A 21,389-nucleotide genomic window follows, 5' to 3' on the forward strand; every position below is an offset into this window, starting at 1 on the left:
GCTGTGTTAATAATTTCTATGTGGGACAAGCAGTGCTGACCTCCCCTGGGAGGACTCTCACTGAAGCCTGCTATGTTCACCAATTATGTAAGTCCACTGCAAATTTCATTTACTGAGGGACTCCCCTCTACTGTCTGAGAGTAGGTCCTATATAGGTAACCATTCATGTTAGCTATATAGGAGCTACTGAAATTTTGTTTCATCCCAACATGGCAGGGACACAGAGCTGTCCTTTAGAGAGGCCCATGGGCCAGGAATGGGACCTGCTGCTGATGAGGAGGAGACATTCCCATTGGCAGGAGCCTGAGGGTAGGAACAGAGGCTGCCAAGGAGGAAGAGAAAGAACAGTGAAACAGGTTTTTCTTTTTCTTTTTTTAAGACATGGTCTCACTCTGTCACCCAGGCTGGAATGCGGTGGCGCAATCATGGCTCGCAGCAGCCTTTAGCTCCTGGGCTCAAGCAATCCTCCACCTCAGCCTCCCAAGCAGCTAGGACTACAATCGCATGCCACCATACCCAGCTAATTTTTAAATTTTTTGTAGAGATGGGGTCTCAGTATGTTGTCCAGGCTGGTCTCGAACTTCTGGCCTCAAGTGATCCTCCTGCCTCAGCCTCCCAAAGGGCTGGGATTATAGGCATGAGCCACTACACTCAGCCTGAACCAGGGGTTATGTGGTAAACTGTGACTGGCGCTGTCTGGGTGGGCTGCCCTTTGGCTCTCCTGATTCTTCAGTAAAATCTTGCTTTTGTGATCAGTTTGGCTTAGCTGGGCTGCACTGCAGGCAATGGAAGGGCTGTCCCTGGGGCTGACAAGGAGGTGGTGGCAGGGACCAGCAAGACGCCCATGAGAAGGGGCATTTCAGAGTAAGAGCTAAGGCTGCTAGGTCCACCTGTCTCTGTGGACATGGTTCCAAGGTGACCTGGCTCAAGAGAAGCAAACAGGTCACCCAAGCTACTCATCATTTGAAGAAAGAAAAAGTAAATGACCCCGCACTTTTATTTTTTAATAGAGGCAGGATCTCACTATGGTGTCCAGGCCAGTCTTGAACTCCTGTCCTCAAATGATCCTCCTACCTCCACCTCCCAAAGTGGTGGATTACAGGCATGAGCCACTGCCCACAGCCGACCTCAAGCTTTTTTATCTCCCAGGAACAAACTTCCTTGTTCAACCTGTCAAAAATATATTAAGTGACTCACTATTCTCAAGGAAATGTGAAATGGATAAGATGACTTAAAAAGTATTAGGGGTCAGGTGCGGTGGCTCACGGATCCCAGCACTTTGGGAGGCCAAGGTGGGCAGATGATCTGAGGTTGGGAGTTCAAGACCAGCCTGACCAACATGGAGAAACCTCGTCTCTACTAAAAGTACAAAATTAGCCGGGCGTGGTGGCACATGCCTGTAATCCCAGCTACTCAGGAGGCTGAGGCAGGAGAATTGCTTGAACCCAGGAGGCGGAGGTTGCAGTGAGCCAAGATGGTGCCATTGTACTCCAGCCTGGGCAATAAGAGGGAAACTCTGCTTCCCTCCCCCTACAAAAAAGCATTAAGAAGATGTCCAATATGGACAACTGTTTGGCAGTACCTACTGGTACTAAAGCTGATGGTACATATGCCCTATGACTATATATATGCCATTCCTCAGTATACACCCACCATAAATACACAAATATGTACATCAAGGGACACATCCCCAAATGTTCATAGCAGCACTATTCCTAAGAGTCCCAAACTGGAACCAATCAAGTCCCTGTCATCAGTAAAACGAATAACTGATTGGCACGGTTGTACAGTAAAATATATAGCAATGAGAACGAACCAGCCCCTGCTATACACAATAACTAAAGACTCCCAAACTCTAAATAATGCATACCGTCCAATTAAATGCATGTAAAATTTCAGAATAGGCAAAGCTAATCTCAGATTATTTTTAAAGATTAAAGCTAATCTTGGCAATGGTTAACTCTGTGGGAAGTAGTAAGTGACTAAGAAGAAGGGGGATTTTGGCTGGGCGCAGTGGCTCAAGCCTGTAATCCCAGCACTTTGGGAGGCTGAGACGGGCGGATCACGAGGTCAGGAGATAGAGACCATCCTGGCTAACACGGTGAAACCCCATCTCTACTAAAAAATACAAAAAAAACTAGACGGGCGAGGTGGCAGGCACCTGTAGTCCCAGCTACTCGGGAGCCTGAGGCAGGAGAATGGCGTAAACCCGGGAGGCGGAGCTTGCAGTGAGCTGAGATCCGGCCACTGCACTCCAGCCCGGGCGACAGAGCGAGACTCCGTCTCAAAAAAAAAAAAAAAAAAAAAAAAAAAAAAAGTGTTTTAATATAGTAGAGGCTAATTAATATACATATAATCAATACTGGTGTAGCTTAATGCTGCCGGTCTGTATGTTCAGACACTATGAATAACACATTATAATGATGGTGAAAAAAAGAAAAAGGGGCTGGACAGTGGCTCACACCTGTAATCCTAGTACTTTGAAAGGCTGAGGCAGGTGGATCACTTGAGTCAGGAGTTCGAGACCAGCCTAGGCAACATGGGGAAACCCTGTCTCTACAAAAAACACAAAAAACAGCCAGGCATGGTGGTGTGTGTCTGTAGTCACAGCTACTTGGGAGGCTGAGGTGGGAGGATCACTTGAGTCCAGGAGGTTGAGGCTGCAGTGAGTTATAATGGTGCCACAGCCCTCCAGCCTGGGGGACAGGGCAAGAAGACTCTGTCTCAAAAAAGAAAAAGAAAAGAAAGAAAGAAAAAGATAAAGGAAAAAGGGATATGTGCTATATCTTGCCATTAAGGAAATATTATTATGTAGTTTCCAAAACCCTGGGAAGCAGTTTAAAAATTGGGATTCGCAGAGCAGCTGGCAGTGGAGAAGTATGTTTCCTTGAATCTCTCTGTGTGCAGTTCCCTGATGTGTGACAGGGCAATGAAGGGAATTCCTCACCGAGTCAGTGGGGGTCAGCTAAGATAAATGCACACAGGAGTTAGAAACAGGGGAGCGCTCATAGTAAGCACTCAAAGCACGTCAGCTCCCATTGAGAGACGCATGACGATCTTCCCCGTCATGCACGAATTTAAAGAAAGGGTGCAGTGTGCAAAATGATATCATAAAAGTGATAGGAAATTCAGCTTCCAAGGTCAAAAAAAAAGAATAAGATTGCTAAGCTTTGAATGGAAGTCCACATTAAGAATATGAAGATGTTCATCTTTGTTTTTGCAAGATAAAGGAAAGAAGTTTATGTTTTAATCTAACCAAATAGAAATGAGGCTGGACACGTTTAAAAAATAAGCCCCAAAGTAAATGCTATCAAATGCAGAACAGAGAGAAGAAATCCTTAGCAATGCACTAATTTACCAAAAGTTAATGTCAGGGTGAATGTCAAGAAGAAAATCGGGAACATAGAAAACACCTGATTTCTGTGTGGCACAGCGTACAGGTCATCACCGTGGCCTCCTTTGTCCTCCTGGGCACTGACATCCCCCAGTTCCTTGCAGCTGGATGACAGCTGAGTTTCAATGTCCTCTTCTTCCCCATAGCCCAGTGTTTCAAAGGATGGTAAAGAAGATCTTCTTCCCATCTCACTCTGCCAATTTGGACTGTGTTAGAACATTCATGAGGAAAACAAACAAAAAGTCATTTAGCAGTCGACATTGATATATATCATGTATTACACGCACTGCCTCCAAGTCCTTACCATAAATGTGTGATAGTACAAAGTACATAGAAGCTAAAAGATTAAATTTTCCACTGTCCCATCTCTTTGTACACTCAGCATATCCTTCTAATTTCTGTTTTTAGAGTTACTGTATACATATACAATTCGCCTTGTTATGAAAAAGGGTTTTTTTGTTTTGTTTTGTTTTTGTTTGTCTGTCTGTTTTTTGAGATAGGGTCTCACTCTGTCTCCCAGGCTGGAGTGCAGTGGTGCAAAGATGGTTCACTGCAGCCTCAGCCTCCCTGGACTCAGGTGATTCTCCAACCTCAGCCTCCCAACAGCTGGGACTAACCATGCCCAGCTAATTTTTGTATTTTTTGTAGAGACAGGGTTTCACCATGTTGTCCAGGCTGCTCTCGAACTCCTTGGCTCAAGGGATCCGCCCGCCTCAACCTTCTAAAGTGCTAGCATTACAGGCATGAGCCACTGAGCCCAGCCTGTTGTTGTTGTAGTTGTTGTTGTTATTATTATTATTATTATTTTGAGATGGAGTCTCACTCTATTATTATTATTATTATTATTTTGAGATGGAGTCTCACTCTGTCACCCAGTTATTGTTATTATTATTTTGAGATGTAGTCTCAGTCTGTCACACAGGATGGAGTACAGTAGCGCAATATTTGGCTTACTCCAACTTCAGCCTCCCGGGTTCAAGCGATTCTCCTGCCTCAGCCTCCTGAGTAGCTGGGATTATAGGCACTTGCCACCACGCATGGCTAATTTTTCTATTTTTAGTAGAGATGGGGTTTCACCATTTTGGCCAGGATGGTCTCGAACTCCTGACCTCAAATGATCCGCCCACCTCAGCCTCCCAAAGTGCTGGGATTACAGGCATGAGTCACTGTGCCTGGCACTGGCCTGCTAATTAATAAGTTTTTTTTGTTGTTGTTTTTTTTTTTTTTTTTTTGAGACGGAGTCTCGCTCTGTCGCCCAGGCTGGAGTGCAGTGGCTGGATCTCAGCTCACTGCAAGCTCCGCCTCCTGGGTTTACGCCATTCTCCTGCCTCAGCCTCCCGAGTAGCTGGGACTACAGGCGTCCACCACCTCGCCCGGCTAGTTTTTTGCATTTTTTAGTAGAGACGGGGTTTCACCGTGTTAGCCAGGATGGTCTCGATCTCCTGACCTCGTGATCCGCCCGTCTCGGCCTCCCAAAGTGCTGGGATTACAGGCTTGAGCCACCACGCCCGGCCCTGTTGTTGTTTTTAATTGAGACAGGGTATCATTCTGCCACACAGGCTGGAATGCTGAGGTGCAATCTCGGCTCACTGCAGCATCCACCTCCCCAGCTCAAGTGATCCTCCCACCTAAGCCTCCCGAGTAGCTGGGACTACAGATGTACTCCACCATACTCAGCTAATTTTTTGCCTGTTTGTTTGTTTGTACTTTTAGTAGAGAAGCGGTTTCGCCATGTTGCCCAGACTAGTCTCAGACTCCAGAGCTGAAGCGATCCACCTACCTCAACCTCCCAAAGTGTTGGGATTACAGGTATGATCCACTGTCCCCAAGCTATTAGTAAGTTTTTAAGTCAACATTTTAAAAGGTAAGAATCCAGTAGATATGCCAGCTTAACTATCCATTTTCCTTGCTTAGGTGGGTTTTTTTCCTTCACTTTCCATTGCTGTAGATAACCCTGTAATAAACATCTGTGTGCAGATAACTTCTACCCTATTTAGGATTACTCCTATAAAACAAACCTCCATAGAGTAAATTCTTTTTTTTTTTCTTTTTCTGAGATGAAGTCTTGCTGTGTCACCCAGGCTGGAGTGTGGTGGTGTGATCTCAGTGCACTGCCACCTCCGCCTCCCAGGTTCAAGTGATTCTCCTGCCTCAGCCTCCCAAGTAGCTGGGTCTACAGGCACCTGCCACCATGCCTTGCTAATTTTTGTTATTTTTAGTAGAGATAGGGTTTCACCACATTGGCCAGACTGGTCTTGAACTCCCGACCTCAAGTGATCCGCCTGCCTCGGCCTCAAAAAGTGCTGGGATTACAGGCTTGAGCCACCATGCCCAGCCCATACAGTAAATTCTTGAGTCGGCCGGGCACGGTGGCTCAAGCCTGTAATCCCAGCACTTTGAGAGGCCGAGACGGGCAGATCATGAGGTCAGGAGATCCAGACCATCCTGGCTAACATGGTGAAACCCTATCTCTACTAAAAAATACAAAAAACTAGCCGGGCGCGGTGGCGGGCACCTGTAGTCCCAGCTACTCGGGAGGCTGAGGCAGGAGAATGGCGTGAACCCGGGAGGCGGAGCTTGCAGTGAGCTGAAATCCGGCCACTGCACTCCAGCCTGGGTGACAGAGGGAGACTCCGTCTCAAAAAAAAAAAAAAAAAAAAAAAAAAAAATTCTTGAGTCAAATGGTGTGAACATTTTGTGTCTACATACATACTGTACAAAATCATTTCTCCAAGCTACAAATACACTAGTAATAATTTTCTAAAACTTGCCAAAACAACTTAAAACCCACTGTCTAAATTTGCATTTGTTACTGAGACTGAATGTTTTTCCATATGCTTGTGTTCAGGTCCTTTGTCTATTTTATTTCTGGTATGTTCATTCCAATTTGTTTTTTTCATTTTTTTGTTTGTGTGTGTGTGTGTGTGTGTGTGTGTGTGTGTGTGTTTGAGACAGGGTCTCACTCTGTCATCCAGGCTGGAGTGAAATGACAAGATCATAGCTCACTGCAACTTTGACCTCCTGGGCTCAAGTGATCCTCCTGCCTCAGCCTCCCAAGAGCTGGGACTACAGGTAAGCAACACCATGCCAGGATGATTTTTGTATTTTTTGTAGAGATGAGTGTCTCACTTTATTGCCCAGGCTGGTCTCGAACTCCTGATCTTAAGCAGTCCTCCCACCTCAGCCTCTCAAAGTGCTGGGATTACAGGTATGAACCACCACAGTTGGCTTCCATTCCAATTTGAAATTACTAAAATTAATCTACTAAAATTAAAATCCTGACTTTGCTTTTACTATAAATGTTTTTTCTGTTCTATTAATATTATTTTGGTTTTATAAATTTCTTAAACATAGAAGTGATTAAAAAGGATTTTTTACCTTCTAAATTCTAATTCTAAAGTCTTATTAAAGACTTATTCTAAAGTCTTATTTGTGTATCTATACAGTATAATCCTTCATTCATTAGGAATTTATTTTGGTGTATGAGTTAGGCAAGGCTCAAAGCTGATTTCTAATATTGCTAATCAATATAGCACCGAATCCTTTCCTTCCCCTTTGAGCTGTGGGACAGACTTTATTAAAGATTCAGTATGCTTGTAGAAACACTAGGTTCACCTCAGGGCATTCCTGGGCACCTCTGTATCACTCAACTAGTCCTATACTGTTCTTGCTACTTTATCTATACGTTTTAAAATATGACAGGGTCGGACACAATGGCTTTTTATTGCATCAATTGAGGGGTAGCTGTTGGGGTGTTCGTGGTTAAAATACAATTGCTGGGCTCTGACTGGGTTGCTTTTTAGTCTCTTGTTTTTGGGGTTTGGCAAGGGTACATTTACCTACGTTGATGGAAAAGTCAGAGATGGGGAGGGTTGCAGATTTAATCGGAAACAGTTCTTGAAATTGAGCGTATGTGCGTGCGTGAGCGTGGCTCACACCTATAATCCCAGCATTTTGGGAGGCCAAGGAGAGAGGATTTCTTGAAGCCAGAAGTTGAAGACGAGCCTGGCAACATCAGGAAACCTTGTCTCTACAAAAAAAAGTAAAAATTAGCCTGTGCTGGGCACAGTGGCTCACACCTGTAATCCCAGCATTTTGGGAAGCCAAGATGGGCAGATTGCTTGAGGTTGGGAGTTCAAGACCAGCCTGGCCAACATGGTGAAACCCTGTCTTTACTAAAAATATAAAAATTAGCCAGGTATGGTGGCGTGTACCTGTAGTCCCAGCTACTCTGGAGGCTGAGGCAGGAGAATTGCTAGAACCCAGGAGGCAAAGGTTGCAGTGAGCTGAGATCAGGCCATGGCACTTCACCCTGGGCGACAGAGTAAGACTGTGTCTCAAAAAAAAAAAAAATTAGCCCGGCATGATAGCACGCATCTGTGGTACCAACTTCTTGGGAGGCTGAGGCAGGAGGATCACTTGAGCCCAGGAGGAGGAGGTTGCAGTGAGCCATGATTGCGCCATTGCACTCCATCCTGTGCAACAGAGTGAGATCCTGTGTCAAAAAAAAAAAAAGATGTAATCCCAGCACTTTGGGAGGCCGAGGCGGGCGGATCACAAGGTCAGGAGATCGAGACCATGGTGAAACCCCGTCTCTACCAAAAATACAAAAAATAGCCGGGCGCGGTGGCGGGCGCCTGTAGTCCCAGCTACTCAGGAGGCTGAGGCAGGAGAATGGCGTGAACCCGGGAGGCGGAGCTTGCAGTGAGCCGAGATCGCGCCACTGCACTCCAGCCTGGGCGACAGAGCCAGACTCTGCCTCAAAAAAAAAAAAAAAAAAAAGAAAGAAAACAAAAAAATCCCCCCAAAAACAAAATAAAATACAACAGGGCTAATCCAGCATTCCTGTGTGTCAGACCATCTCCTCTGATGGTCTTACATGCTTATTTTTTTCCACTGAATTTTAGAGCCATTTACTCATCTTTAGTTTTTATTCAGCCAAAGTATAATTCTTACTAGGAAAAAAAAAGTTAAATTCAAATATCTCAAAATGATGGCGATACTTTTGGTCAAAACAAAAATAAAAACAAGCCCTAGAAGGAAATACATTAAGTATTTATATAATACCATGGTAGAAAGTGTCTTACTAAATTTAGAATTATTACAGAAAATACAAATTTAAAAATGGGTATTTACTACATACAAAATACAAAATCAAAAAAGCCAACACAGGCCGGGCACAGTGGCTCACGCTTGTAATCCCAGCACTTTGGGAGGCCAAGGTGGACATATCGCTTGAGGCCAGGAGTTCAAGACCAGCCTGGCCAACACAGTGAAACTCTGTCTCTACTAAAAATACAAAAATTAGCCAGGTGTGGTGGCATGCACCTGTAGTCCCAGCTACTCTGGAGGCTGAGGCAGGAGAATCGCTTGAACCCAGGAGACAAAGGTTGCAGTGAGCCGAGATCAGGACACTGCACTCCACCCTGGGCAACAGAGCGAGACTGGTATCTCAAAAAAAGAGCCAACTCAACACAAAGTTGAATATACATGACAATTAAAAAGGGAAATGTGGCCGGGCGCAGTGGCTCACGTCTGTAATCCCAGTGCTTTGGGAGGCCGAGGTGGGCAGATCACTTGAAGGTGGGAGTTCGAGACCAGCCTGACCAACATGGAGAAACCCCATCTCTACTAAAAATACAAAAATTAGCTGGGTGTGGTGGTGCATGCCTGTAATCCCAGCTACTCAGGAGGCAGAGGCAGGAGAATCCCTTGAACCTGAGAGGCGGAGGTTGCAGTGAGCCGAGATCGCGCCATTGCATTCCAGCCTAGGCAGTAAGAGTGAAACTGTCTCAAAAAAAAAAAAAAAGGGCAAATGTGATCATGGATCCCTACTCTCATCCCTGCCCCATGCGCCCTTAGAGACCTCCAGTGTCTTCCTACCATTCCTAGGGCAGACACCCACCCTCTAAACAGGACACTAAAGGCACCCCCAGCCTGAACCCTGCCCAGTCCTCCAGCCCCATCTCACATCCCAAACATCCTCCTTACACTGCCGCCTGTGTCACACTCCCTCGTCTGTGTCTGGAAAGCTCATCCCAGCCCCACAAAGATCATCCCCAGCACTTGAGCTATTCCAAGATGATTCCTGTACGTCCTAAGCTCTCCCCTCGACTCTCTCCTCCTCAGGAGGAGACCTTCCTGACCCCCTAGCCCTGTGTCAGCTCAAACCCAGGAGAAACAACAAAGGGAAAGATGATGAAGAAAAAAGGCTAAACTGCAGCTGCCAGGAAGGTCAAATTAGTGTGACTGTCCAGAGACACACGTGAGAGGTGAGGAGGGACCACTCTCACCGTTCAGGTTGCCGCACAAAGAAACTTACTAAGGGCTGGAAGCAGCAAGGAATTCATTAGCTCTGTGCCGCTGTGAAAATGGCTAGGACCCATACAAGTCAAAATCTAACAAGATCCACTATGGAGGAAATCCAGATCCCAGAGCAATTAGGTCACTGGACAGTCGCTGGACAGTGTCCATTTGACACTGGTGATGAAAACCCAACGACTAAGCCTCTAGTCATAAATATGTGCACAAGCACCCACGCACCCACACAGGTACACATGCACACACACGTACTCATACACACACACATGTAGAGACCAGGCTGAGCTGCCCCTCTTCCACCCGGAGAGGAAGCAGAGGCGGCGATCTGGTACCCACCGAGGCCTCAGCTCTGAGGTGGTGGCATAGGGCTCGATGAAGCTGTCATGTTCAACACTGCTCACGTCGCTCTCAGACCGGGATCTCTGGCGAGGCTGAGGAATGGCAACCGTCCGCCCAGTCAATGTTGTCGCCAGAATGGCTGCTGCCAGAGCAGATCTGCGGACAAAAACATCCCATGGAGACGGTGAGATGTGAACATTCCAGGTGAAGGCTGAACAAGATACACGAATTGATCGAGGCTTACCTTTTGCTGGACGATGTCGACTGAGCATTTACTCTGCCCCCGTCGTCTACTGTGGGCCATCAGACAATCTCATTTGATTCTCACCCAACTGTATGACTACATATTATTGTCATCCTATTTTCCATAGAAATTAAATGACTTGTAAGTATTTCCTAGCCAAGGCTGGGTGTGGTGGCTCACGCCTGTAATCCCAGCACTTTGGGAGGCTGAGGCGGGTGGATCACCTGAGGTCAGGAGTTTGAGACCAGCCTGACTAACATGGTGAAACCCCGTCTCTACTAAAAATACCCAAAAAATTAGTCAGGTGTAGTGGTGGGCACCTATAATCCCAGCTACTTGGGAGGCTGAGGCAGGAGAATCGCTTGAACCCGGGAAGCGGAGGTTGCAGTGAGCCAAGATCACACCATTGCACTCTAACCTGGGCAACAGAGTGAGACTCTGTCTCAAAAAAAAAAAAAAAAAAAAAAAAAGATTTCCTAGCCAATAGGAGGTAGAACAGGGCCTCTAATCCTGGCAGACACAAAAGCCTGCATTCAAGTAGTTTTCTTTTTTTTTTTGAGACGGAGTCTCGCTCTGTCACCCAGGCTGGAGTGCGGTGGCGCGATCTCCACTCACTGCAAGCTCTGCCTCCTGGGTTCACGCCGTTCTCCTGCCTCAGCCTCCTGTGTAGCTGGGACTACAGGCACCCGCCACCGCGCCTGGCTAATTTTTTTGTATTTTTAGTAGAGACAGGGTTTCACCCTGTTAGTCAGGATGGTTTCGATCTCCTGACCTCGTAATCCGCCCGTCTCGGCCTCCCAAAGTGCTGGGATTACAGGCGTGAGCCACTGCACCAGGCCAAGTTTTCTTACTAGAATGGAAGATCAGAATGGAAAAAGAAAATGAGATATAGAAAGACTAAAAGATTTAGAAGGGGACTGACTTTAAAAATACAAATTACTCAGGAATATATTACAGGAAAGTTAGAGTAAACAGATTTATCCTCCTGTCCAAAAAAGTAAAACAAGGCCAGGTGCAGTGGCTTATGCCTATAATCCCAGCACTTTGGGAGGATGAGGTGGGTGGATCATGAGGTCAGGAGATCAAGACCAGCCTGGCTAACACGGTGAAACTTCATCTCTACTGGAAAAACAAAAAAATTAGCCAGGTGTGATGGCACACACATGTAATCCCAGCTACTCAGGAGGCTGAGGCAGGAGAATCAGTTGAACCTGGGAGGCGGAGGTTGCTGTGAGCTGAGATTGCACCACTGCACTCCAGCCTGGGCAACAGAGCGAGACTCCATCTCAAAAAAAAAAAAAAGTAAAACAAAACAAAAGACCACTGTCCCAGTTTGCTGCCTAGGAAAATTTCCAGGTCACAGCACAGGGAGGAGGAATGCATGGAGCCAGGCAGACTCCTCGAATTGTAGAGATGGAGCTGAGAGAATGTGTAGGATAGAGTGTTGGACAGGAGAGAACTGCACAGAGAGAACGAGGAGATCTGCAGAAGGTACCCCAGTTTCAGCGGGATATGGCGCAGCACACAAGTGTGAGGAAATTACCCGACAGTGGAGGAAGAACCACTCACAAGGATCAGAGGAGCAGAGCCAGGTGCTTATACACAGCCCAGGATGGCAGCTGCTTCCACCAGGCAGACTGGAGAAACCTATCATTCACAAGACGCTGGGTGCAGCACTCAGAAAGGTCTGGCCGCGGTACTGGGGAATAATTAGCCCTGGCTGAGCACTGCTCCATGTCCCACCTAACAAATCATATAAGAAAGACCCGGCCAGGTGTGGTGGCTCACGTCTGTAATCGCAGCACTTTGAGAGGCTGAGGTGGGCGGATCACAAGGTCAAGAGATCAAGACCATCCTGGCCAACATGGTGAAACCCTGTTTTCTACTAAAAATACAAAAATTAGTTGGGCATGGTGGTGGGGCCTATAGTCCCAGCTACTCAGGAGGCTAAGGCAGGAGAACTGCTTGAACCCAGGAGGCGGAGGTTGCAGTGAGCCAAGATCGCACCACCACACTCCAGCCTGGCGACAGAGCAAGACTCTGTCTCAAAAAAAAAAAAAAGATCCAAAAGATATGTTTCCAAGAAATTGAACTGCATCCCCAAACAAAGGTCAAGACATTTTAAGGAATACAAAATGATCCAGCACTCAAGGTAAAATTCACAAGATCTTCTATCCACTTAGATAAGCAGGCATGCAAAGAGACAGCAAACCATGACCTGTAAGGAAGACAGCCATCAACGGAAACCCACTAAGAATTGAACACATATGTTAGAACTGGCAGCAAAGCACATTCAGATCGTTATTACAGCTGTATTTCATATAATCAAAAAGCCAAGTAGAGACATGCACAATTATAAAAAGATCCACACTTCATGAGATCAAAATGACAACATCAGAGATAGAAAGTATACAGGACGGGATTAACAGATTATATATTGCAGAAGATCAGTAAAATTAAAGGCAAAAACAACCAAAAATAACCAAAATGAAATGGAGATGGAAAAACAAAATTTTTAAGAGCATCAATCAGATGTGGGATAAAAACCACTGTTTTTTATATTTTGGTTTTGGGGTTTTTGAGACGATATCACTGTTGCCCTGGTTGGAGTGCAGTGGCGGAGTCACAGCTCAGTATAGCCTCAACCTCCTGGGCTCCAGTGATCCTCCCACCTCAGTCTCTTGAACAGCTGGGACTACAGGCACACGCCACCACACCTGGCTAATTTTTATATTTTTTGTAGAGATGGGGTGTTGCTATGTTCTCCAGGCTGGTCTGGAACTCCTGGGTTCAAGTAATCCTCCTGCCTCAGGCTCCCAAAGTGTTGGGATTACAGGCGTGAGCCACCACGCCCGGCTGCTGTTTTGTTTTAAATTACTACATTTTTGTGCAATTGTTACACAGCAATAAATAATAGCCTCATCATCAAACGGTGCTGGAAAAACCAAATCTCCATATGCAAAAAAAAAAAAAAAAAAAAAAAAATACCTTACACACTGATATGGTTTGGCTCTGTGCCCTTACCCAAATCTCCTCTCAAATTGTAATTCCCACATGTTTAAGAAGGAAAGTGATTGGATTATGGGGGCAGTTTCCCCCATCCTGTTCTCGTGATAGTGAGTGAACTCTCACAAAAGCCGATGGTTTTACAAATGGTAGTTTCTTCTGAGCTCTCACAAGCTCGCTGTCTCTCACCTGCCGCCATGTAAGACGTGCCTACTTCCCTTTTCGCCATGATTGTAAGTTTCCTGAGGACTCCCCAGCCATGCAGAACTGTGAGTCAATTAAATCTCCTTTGCTTATAAATTACCCCATCTCGGGTAGTATCTTTAGAGCAGTGTGAGAACGGACTAATACACACCATTTACAAAAATTAACTCTAAATGGATTACAGACCTAACTGTAAAGCATAAAACCATAACACTTCTAGAAGAAAATATAAGAGAAAACCTTTGTGACCTTGGGTTAGGTAAATATTTCTTCAATATGAGACACTGAAAGCATGATCCATAAAAGAAAAAATTGTAAGCTGGACTTCATAAAAATTAATAACTTCTGCTCTTTGAAAGGCAATGTTTAAGAGAATGAAAAGACAAGCCACAGATAGAGAGAAAAGACTTGCAAATCACATTTGATAAAAGACTTGTGTTGATACTATATAATGAACCCTCAGAATGCAATAATGGAAAACAAGTCGGGGCTGTGATGTCTCCAGGAAGCCCACAATCTTCACCCAGGTCTCTGCTTACATCTCCTGGATGAAAAATGTTATTGCCTCCAACTGAACATGTTCCTGAGTCCAACAGCCTTCCCAAGATGGTTCTTAGATCTGCAACAGGACTTGTGACTAACAAGGAATGCCCAATTCTTGTAAATGGGCAAAAGATGTGAACAGATGCTTCACTAAAAAAGATATAAAGATGACAAATAAGCACATGAAAAAAATGCTCAATACCATTAGCCATTAGAGAAATGCAAAATAAGGCCGGGCGTGGCAGCTCATGCCTATAATCCCAGCACTTTGGGAGGCCAAGGCAGGTGGATCACTTGAGGTCAGGAGTTTGAGATCAGCCTGGCCAACATGGCGAAACCCCATCTCTACTAAAAATACAAAAATTAGCCGGGTGTGGTGGTATGTGCCTGTAATCCCAGCTACTCAGGAGGCTGAGGCACGAGAATCGCTTGAATCCGGGAGGCGGAGGTTGCAGTGAGCTGAGGACATTCCACTACACTCCAGCCTGGGTGACAGAGTGAGACTCTGTCTCAAAAATAACAGACTCCATCTCAAAAGCCAAAAAACAAAAACAAAAAAACAATGAAATACTAGGACACACTCATTAAATGTCCAAAATTTTAAAAACCAACCAAGACAACCCCTTGTTCTTTTTTATTCTAAACTGGGCCTATGAGAATGGCTTCCACAAAGGAGAGCAACAAGAAGGATTGTTCTGTCATCAACAAGGTTGTGACCGAAAGTACACTATCAACACTCACAAGCACATCTATGGAGTGTGCTTTAAGACACTGCCCCTGGCATACACAAAGAGATCTGGACATTTCTCATGAAAGAGCTAGGAACTCCAGATGTTGCGTTGATGCCGGGCTCAACAAAGCTATATCTGATATAGCTGTCTCAGACAAAGGAGTAAGGAATATCCCCACCCTATCTGTGTACCACTGTCCAGAAAGCGTAATGAGATGAAGATTGATCAAACAAGCTCTATACATTGGTTACCTATGCACCTGTCACCACTTTCAAAAACCTACAGTCAATGTGGATGAAAACTAACCACTGACTGTCCAAGTTATAAAAGACCACACGCACACACATACACACACACGCACTCACACACATGCACACAAACACATACACACACACACACACACACACTGACCAAACCAAGTGTTGGTGAGAATATGAAGCAATTGGACTCATATACTGTTGGTGGGAACATAAATGGGACAATGACCTTGGAAAATAGTTTGACAGTTTCTTAATAAATTAAATACCCACCTAGTATAAGGCCCAGCTATAGATATTTACCCAAGAGAAATGAAAGTACATATCCAAACATTTGTGTATATATATATATATATTTTTTGAGATATGAGTCTCACTTTGTTGCCCAGGCTGGAGTGCAGTGGTGTGATCTTGGCTCACTGCAACCTCTGCCTCTGGGTTCAGGCAATTCTTGTGCCTCAGCCTCCCCAGTAGCTGGGACTACAGGAGTGCACCACCACATCCAGCTGATTTTTGTATTTTAAGTGGAGATGGGTTTTCACCGTGTTGACCAGGCTGGTCTCAAACTCCTGAGCTCAGGTGATCCGCCAGTCTTAGCCTCCCAAATTGCTGGGATTATAGGTGTGAGCCACCACACCCAGCCAGTGTGTAAATGTTTACAGCAGCCTTATTCTAGTAACCAAAACTCAGAAACAAACCAAATATCCATCAACAGGCAAATGGATAAACAAACTGTGGCATATTCATATAATGAAATACTCCTCAGGAAGGAAAAGGATGAATTATTGACTTTCAGAACATGCATGAATCAGAATAATCATGCTGAGTGAAAGAAGGCAGTGTATTTTATGTAATTCCACTTATATAAAATTCTAGAAAATACAAACTAATCCATAGTGCAAGAAAGGAGATGAGAGGTTGCCTGGGGATGAACAGGGGCATGAAAGGTGGCAGAGAGGGGCAGGGGGAAGGAATTACAAAGGAGCATGAGGACTCTTGTCAAAATGATAGATATATTTATTGTCTTTTTTCTTTTTCAGAAGTTACCTTATTAATTATCTTTTTAAAATAAATATTTGTAGAGGCAGGGCCTCACTCACAACAGCCTCACTGTTGCTCAGGCTGCAGTGTAGTGACACGATCATAGCTCACTGCAGCCTTGACCTCTTGGGCTCAAGTGATCCTCGAGCCTTAGCCTCCTGAGTACCTGGGATTGCAGGCATGCACCAGCATGCTCAGATAATTTATTTTAATTTTTGCTATGGATAAGGTTTTGCTATGTTGCCCAGGCTGATCTTGAACTCCTAGGCACAAGCAATCCTCCTGCCTCAGCCTCCCAGGATCAGTTTAGCCTAGAAGTTCAAGACCAACTTGGGCAACATAGTGAGACCCCCATCTCTGCAGAAAATTAAAAAAATTAGCCAGTCATGATGGCATGCACCTGTAGTCCCAGCTACTCAGGAGGCTGAGACAGGAGGATCGCTTGATGCTAGGGGGTTGAGGCTGCAGTGAGCCACGTTCGCACCAATGCACTCCAGCCTGGGCAACAGAATGAGACCATGTCTAAAAAAAAAAACACTTTTTGTTTTAGTCAGGCATAGCGGCTCATGTCTGTAATCCCAGCACTTTGGAAGGCAGAGGCAGGTGGATCACTTGAGCCCAGGAGTTCAGCCAGGCCAACATGGCAAAAGCCTAGCTCTGCAAAAAAATAGAAAAATTAGCTGAGCATGGTGGTACGTGCCTGTAGTCCCAGCTACCCAGGAGGCTGAGATGGGAGGACTGATTGAGCCTGGGAGACGGAGGCTACAGTGAGCCATGATTGCACCACTGCACTCCAGCCTGGGCAACAGAGCAAGATCCTGCCTTGAAAAAAAAAATTAATTAATTAAAAAAAAAAAAGAAAATTGGCTGGACGTGGTGGTTGATGCCTGTAATCCCAGCACTTTCAGAGGCCGAGGCAGGCGGATTAAGAGGTCAGGAGTTTGAGACCAGCCTGGCCAACATGGTGAAGCCCCATCTCTACTAAAAATACAAAAATTAGCTGGGCGTGGTGGCATGTGCCTGTAATCCCAGCTCCTCTGGAGGCTGAGGCAGAAGGATTGCTTGAACCTGGGAGGTGGAGGTTGCAGTGAGCCAAAATTACACCACTGCACTCCAGCCTGGGCAACAGAGAAAGACTCCATCTTGAAGGGAAAAAAAAAGAAAAGAAAAGAAAATTTTATGTATAATTCAAAATTCCCTGTTAACCTGAATACTTGGGCTTTAATGCTTTATATTTTTTTAAAAATATTCATCACATTCAATCACAAAATGTGAGAAGTTCATGCACCTGAAAGGGACAGACCTCAAGTCAGTCCATTATCCTCAGAGACACCATATTAAATGCATCATTAGGAATTGTGGTAAACATTTTGAAGGACATGATTCTAACTACTCTACTTGTACTTTTCTGGGCAGTTTGAGCAGTTCCAGGATCCAGTACTTGGGGGCTGAGCACAGGGGTGACCTCAGTGCCTGCTCATTTGATACTCACCTTGGTCTCTCTGGAGATGGGTTGGGGCTGCGGGGAGGAGGTGTACGTGGCACTGCTGCCTTCGGAGCAATGCTGGCTGCAGGTAAAAGGCCATGGATGATGTGTTTCTGCACAAATGAAATCCAACAGAAGTCACTGGGTTGGGTCACTGGATCACTTGAGTCTTGTCACCACTCCCCCTAGGCCTGCAAGGGGACACCTGCACTGGCCACCCATGGATCCAAACCCATCAGAAGCCCATTCTGCCCCTGCCATCCCCAGTCCCCATCAGGCCAGACAAGTGCACACAGCTGAGGAGCATCATGACAGCTGCTCATTGTGGGGCCCTCTTGTCCTTCCCTCCTCAGAGCTTCCCTGGCTGTCCCCAAGAGTCACCCTCTAGCCCTTCCACGTGTCCCACAGCACTCCCCCCAGTGATGTCTCATGTGGCTCCCCCTGCAGAGCAGGGCAACTTCCTGAGAAACAAGTGACTTCCTTATCTTTTTTTTTGCTTTGTTTTGTTTTTGAGATGGGGGCTTGCTCTGTTGCCCAGAGTGGAATGCAGTGGTACAATCATGTCTCACCGCAGCCTCAAACTCCTGGCTCAAGCAATCCTCCCACTTCAGCCACGCGAGTAGATGGGACTACAGATGTTCACCACCATGCCTAGGTAATTTGTGTATTTTTGTAGAGACAGGATCTCACTACATTGCCCAGGCTGGTCTCAAACTTCTGGCACCAAGTGATCCTCCCACCTCAGCCTCCCAAAGTGTTGGGATTACAGGTGCGAGCTCTGTACCTGGCTGACTCTCTTATCTTTATCAATCCTGGAACTCTAGCATTGAGCACATTGCCTCACACCTCACAGGGGCTTAATATAAGCTTTTAGGTAGCTTATCTCCAAGATGAGAATAATGAAAAGTAGCTCCTATACACAATGAAAATCAGAGAACCTGCTTTAGGTAACCATAACTGGGAGTCTCTGAGACGTTTCTGGGTCTAGTCCAATCATTTTCTTGGCACGAGCCATTCATTCACACCTACTAGAGGCAGAACACCATGACAGCAATGAAGAAACCTTGTCTTCATCCCCAAGGTGGTGAGTAGAGAGGAAAAACACCCAAATAGTTATTACAGAACACAGAATTATGGAATGCGCCGAGAGAAAGGCTCTCTCACTAAAAATGAAAAAAAAAAAAGGGAAAAAAAGAGCCTCAATGAGATGTGGGATAAAAACACTATTTATTGTCTTCTGTTTGAAACCAGTAATTAGCACAAAGTGCTGGGGTGGGCAGGGAGGGAAGATTCCTCCAGGTCTGGGGCCAGCCTGGGAACTTCAAATGCTTCCTTCTAGAAAATCACGCAGGCATTTAGACTGGGCTTTCAAAGATGCCCATTGGTCCCACATTTGGAAATGTGATGGACCAGCATTCCAGGAAGAGGGAATAGCATGAACAAAGGAATGAAGCAAGACATTGGTCGCAGTGCTCTGGAAATCATACGCACAGTTGGTTCTCTGTTTTGCTGGAATACAGAGGCATCTGTGAGGGTGGGGCTGGGGACCCAGCCTGACTGGCTAATTTTTAAAATTTTCTGCAGAGATGGGGGTCTCACTATGTTGCCCAAGTTGGTCTTGAACTCCTAGGCTAAACTGATCCTGGGAGGCTGAGGCAGGAGGATTGCTTGTGCCCAGGAGTTCAAGATCAGCCTGGGCAACATAGCAAAACCTTATCCATAGCAAAAATTAAAAGAAAATAAATTATCTGAGCATGCTGGTGCATGCCTGCAATCCCAGGTACTCAAGAGGCTAAGACTCAAGGATCACTTGAGCCCAAGAGGTCAAGGCTGCAGTGAGCTATGATCGTGTCACTGCACTGCAGCCTGAGCAACAGTGAGGCTGTTGTGAGTGAGGCCCTGCCTCTACAAATATTTATTTTAAAAAGATAATTAATAGGGTAACTTCTGAAAAAGAAAAAAAGACAATAAATATATCTATCATTTTGACAAGAGTCTTCATGCTCCTTTGTAATTCCCTGTCCCCGATGATGGGGACAATTTCCATGGGAAGGGCTTTCAGAGCAGATGGAGGAGATACTGGGGCCTAGTGAGGAGCACCCACTGACAGTGGCCCCAGGAATGTTAGGTAGTGGTCAGCATGAGACACAAGGCTGGGAAGGGTGGCACAGCGTGGGGGCATCTTTCAGGAGTGAGGGGAGGGCAGACCTTCCAGTCATCTCCTACAGCCCCCACCCCCAACTTGCACAGCCACCCACCAGAGCAGAAGCTCCAAGCAGTCCCTACCCAATATCCCCACTGTTTACCTCTGAGTGGCGCCTGCCACCCTGCATCTGTCAAGTGATTCCACAGTTTCCATGTTTCCTACCCACCCCCTTCCATTATCTGCTGCACGACAAGAAAGGATTTTTGTTTGTTTGCTTGTTTTGTAGACAGTCTTGTCTGTTGCCCAGGCTGGAGTGCAGTGGCACCATCTCGGCTCACTGCAACCTCCACCTCCCAGGTTCAAGCTATTCTCATGCCTCAGCCTCCCATGTAGCTAAGACTACCGGCATGTGCCACTATGCCTAGCTAATTTTTGTATTTTAGTAGAGATAGGGTTTTACCATGTTGGCCAGGGTGGTCTCAAAATCCTGACCTCAGGCAACCCACCTGCCTCAGCTTCCCAAAGTGCTGGGATTACAGGTGTGAACCACTGCACCTGGCCAGAAAAGGTTTTCTTAACCTTTGAATCCCAAGGGCTGGCGTCCAGCAGGTCCTCCAAAAAGGCTGCATAAAATTTTTTCTTTTTGAAAGAGTGAATCCTCCATTGCACACTAAAACATGTCTCATACCATCACAATCATTTCCTAACTATGGTCCCCTCATCCATCCTGTCTCTACCCAGCATAAAAACCCTCACGGGCAGCACCACTCTCTCCATGGCAGGCAAATGTCCAGCATGGCGTATCAGCTGACATAGGTTGGTTCCTACCAACTGTTAAGGGATTTTTGGCCTGTCGATTTTTCTGGTTGGAACCTCTGTGGCCACAGTGCCTTTGCCTGAGTTCTTGTCCTGCGTCCAGGAAGAATGAGGTACTCAGACAAGTGATGGGTGAAGAAGAGTTTTATTTACTGTTAGAAGAGCTCAGAGGAGTAGGTAGCTCCTCTCTGGAGGCAGGTTGTCCCATGAGCTCACGTGTTCAGCTCTCAGCAGAGAGGAGGCCCTGGCGGCTCTTCTCCACAGGCAAGTCATTCCAACGTCTCTGCAGGTCTCTGCAGCTCTCAACAGAGAGTAGCTCCTCTCTGCTGGCAGGTGGTCTCTGTAGCTCTTGGCGGAGAAGGTACTCCTCTCTGCAGCCAGCCACCCCATCGTCTGCAGCTGGTCATCCTGTCCCCTCGTCTCTCTACCCTCCTCGTCCTCTGGCGTTCCTTGCACCACTCTGGCTGAGCCCAGGGTCTTTATGGACCTCAGAGGGGAGGAAGTACGTGCTGATTGGACCATGGGCAGGCCCAGAAGAGGCTCCGCGAGTTTCCACTCTGGTCAGAGGGACTGGCGGCCCAGCCCCCAGCCTTCAGGCCGTCCCTGGCCTGAGGGTGGGGCCTTACTGGGGACCCCGCCCCCTTCCTTCTGCTGCCATTCATGGCCCCAGGGCTTGGCTCCAACCCCCTCTCCAAGATTACAGCGGTTGCCTGTTGCCGGGACTGGAGAGAGGCCAGGCAGTGGGAGCAGACAGCCCTCAAGCTGCAGGGATGGGGAGTGAGGGGGGTTGTCTTAGGGTGCCCTATGGTGCAGGCCGCAGAGACGCCCTAGTCCTGGGCCTGGGAAGAGCAGCCACAGCCA

The 21,389-nt window shown here is 46.4% G+C and overlaps 1 protein-coding gene across 3 annotated transcripts in view; it reads right to left on the bottom strand.

Moving 5' to 3' along the window:
* Positions 1-21,389, bottom strand: part of CEP89 (centrosomal protein 89) — a 99,957-nt gene that overhangs the window by 75,908 nt on the left and 2,660 nt on the right. For 2 of the 3 annotated variants that reach the window (XM_033225609.1, XM_033225611.1), the window contains exons 2-4: positions 17,573-17,679; positions 10,052-10,210; positions 3,414-3,600 (exon numbers count right to left, since the gene is read on the bottom strand). In XM_033225609.1, the coding sequence (XP_033081500.1) occupies positions 3,414-3,600; positions 10,052-10,210; positions 17,573-17,679 (453 nt within the window). The remainder of the gene's footprint in view (positions 1-3,413; positions 3,601-10,051; positions 10,211-17,572; positions 17,680-21,389) is intronic. The other variant, XM_033225610.1, reaches the window with a different exon arrangement.

Source organism: Trachypithecus francoisi, unplaced genomic scaffold (assembly GCF_009764315.1).
Source record: "Trachypithecus francoisi isolate TF-2019V2 unplaced genomic scaffold, Tfra_2.0 Lachesis_group12, whole genome shotgun sequence".
Lineage (NCBI taxonomy): Eukaryota > Metazoa > Chordata > Mammalia > Primates > Cercopithecidae > Trachypithecus > Trachypithecus francoisi.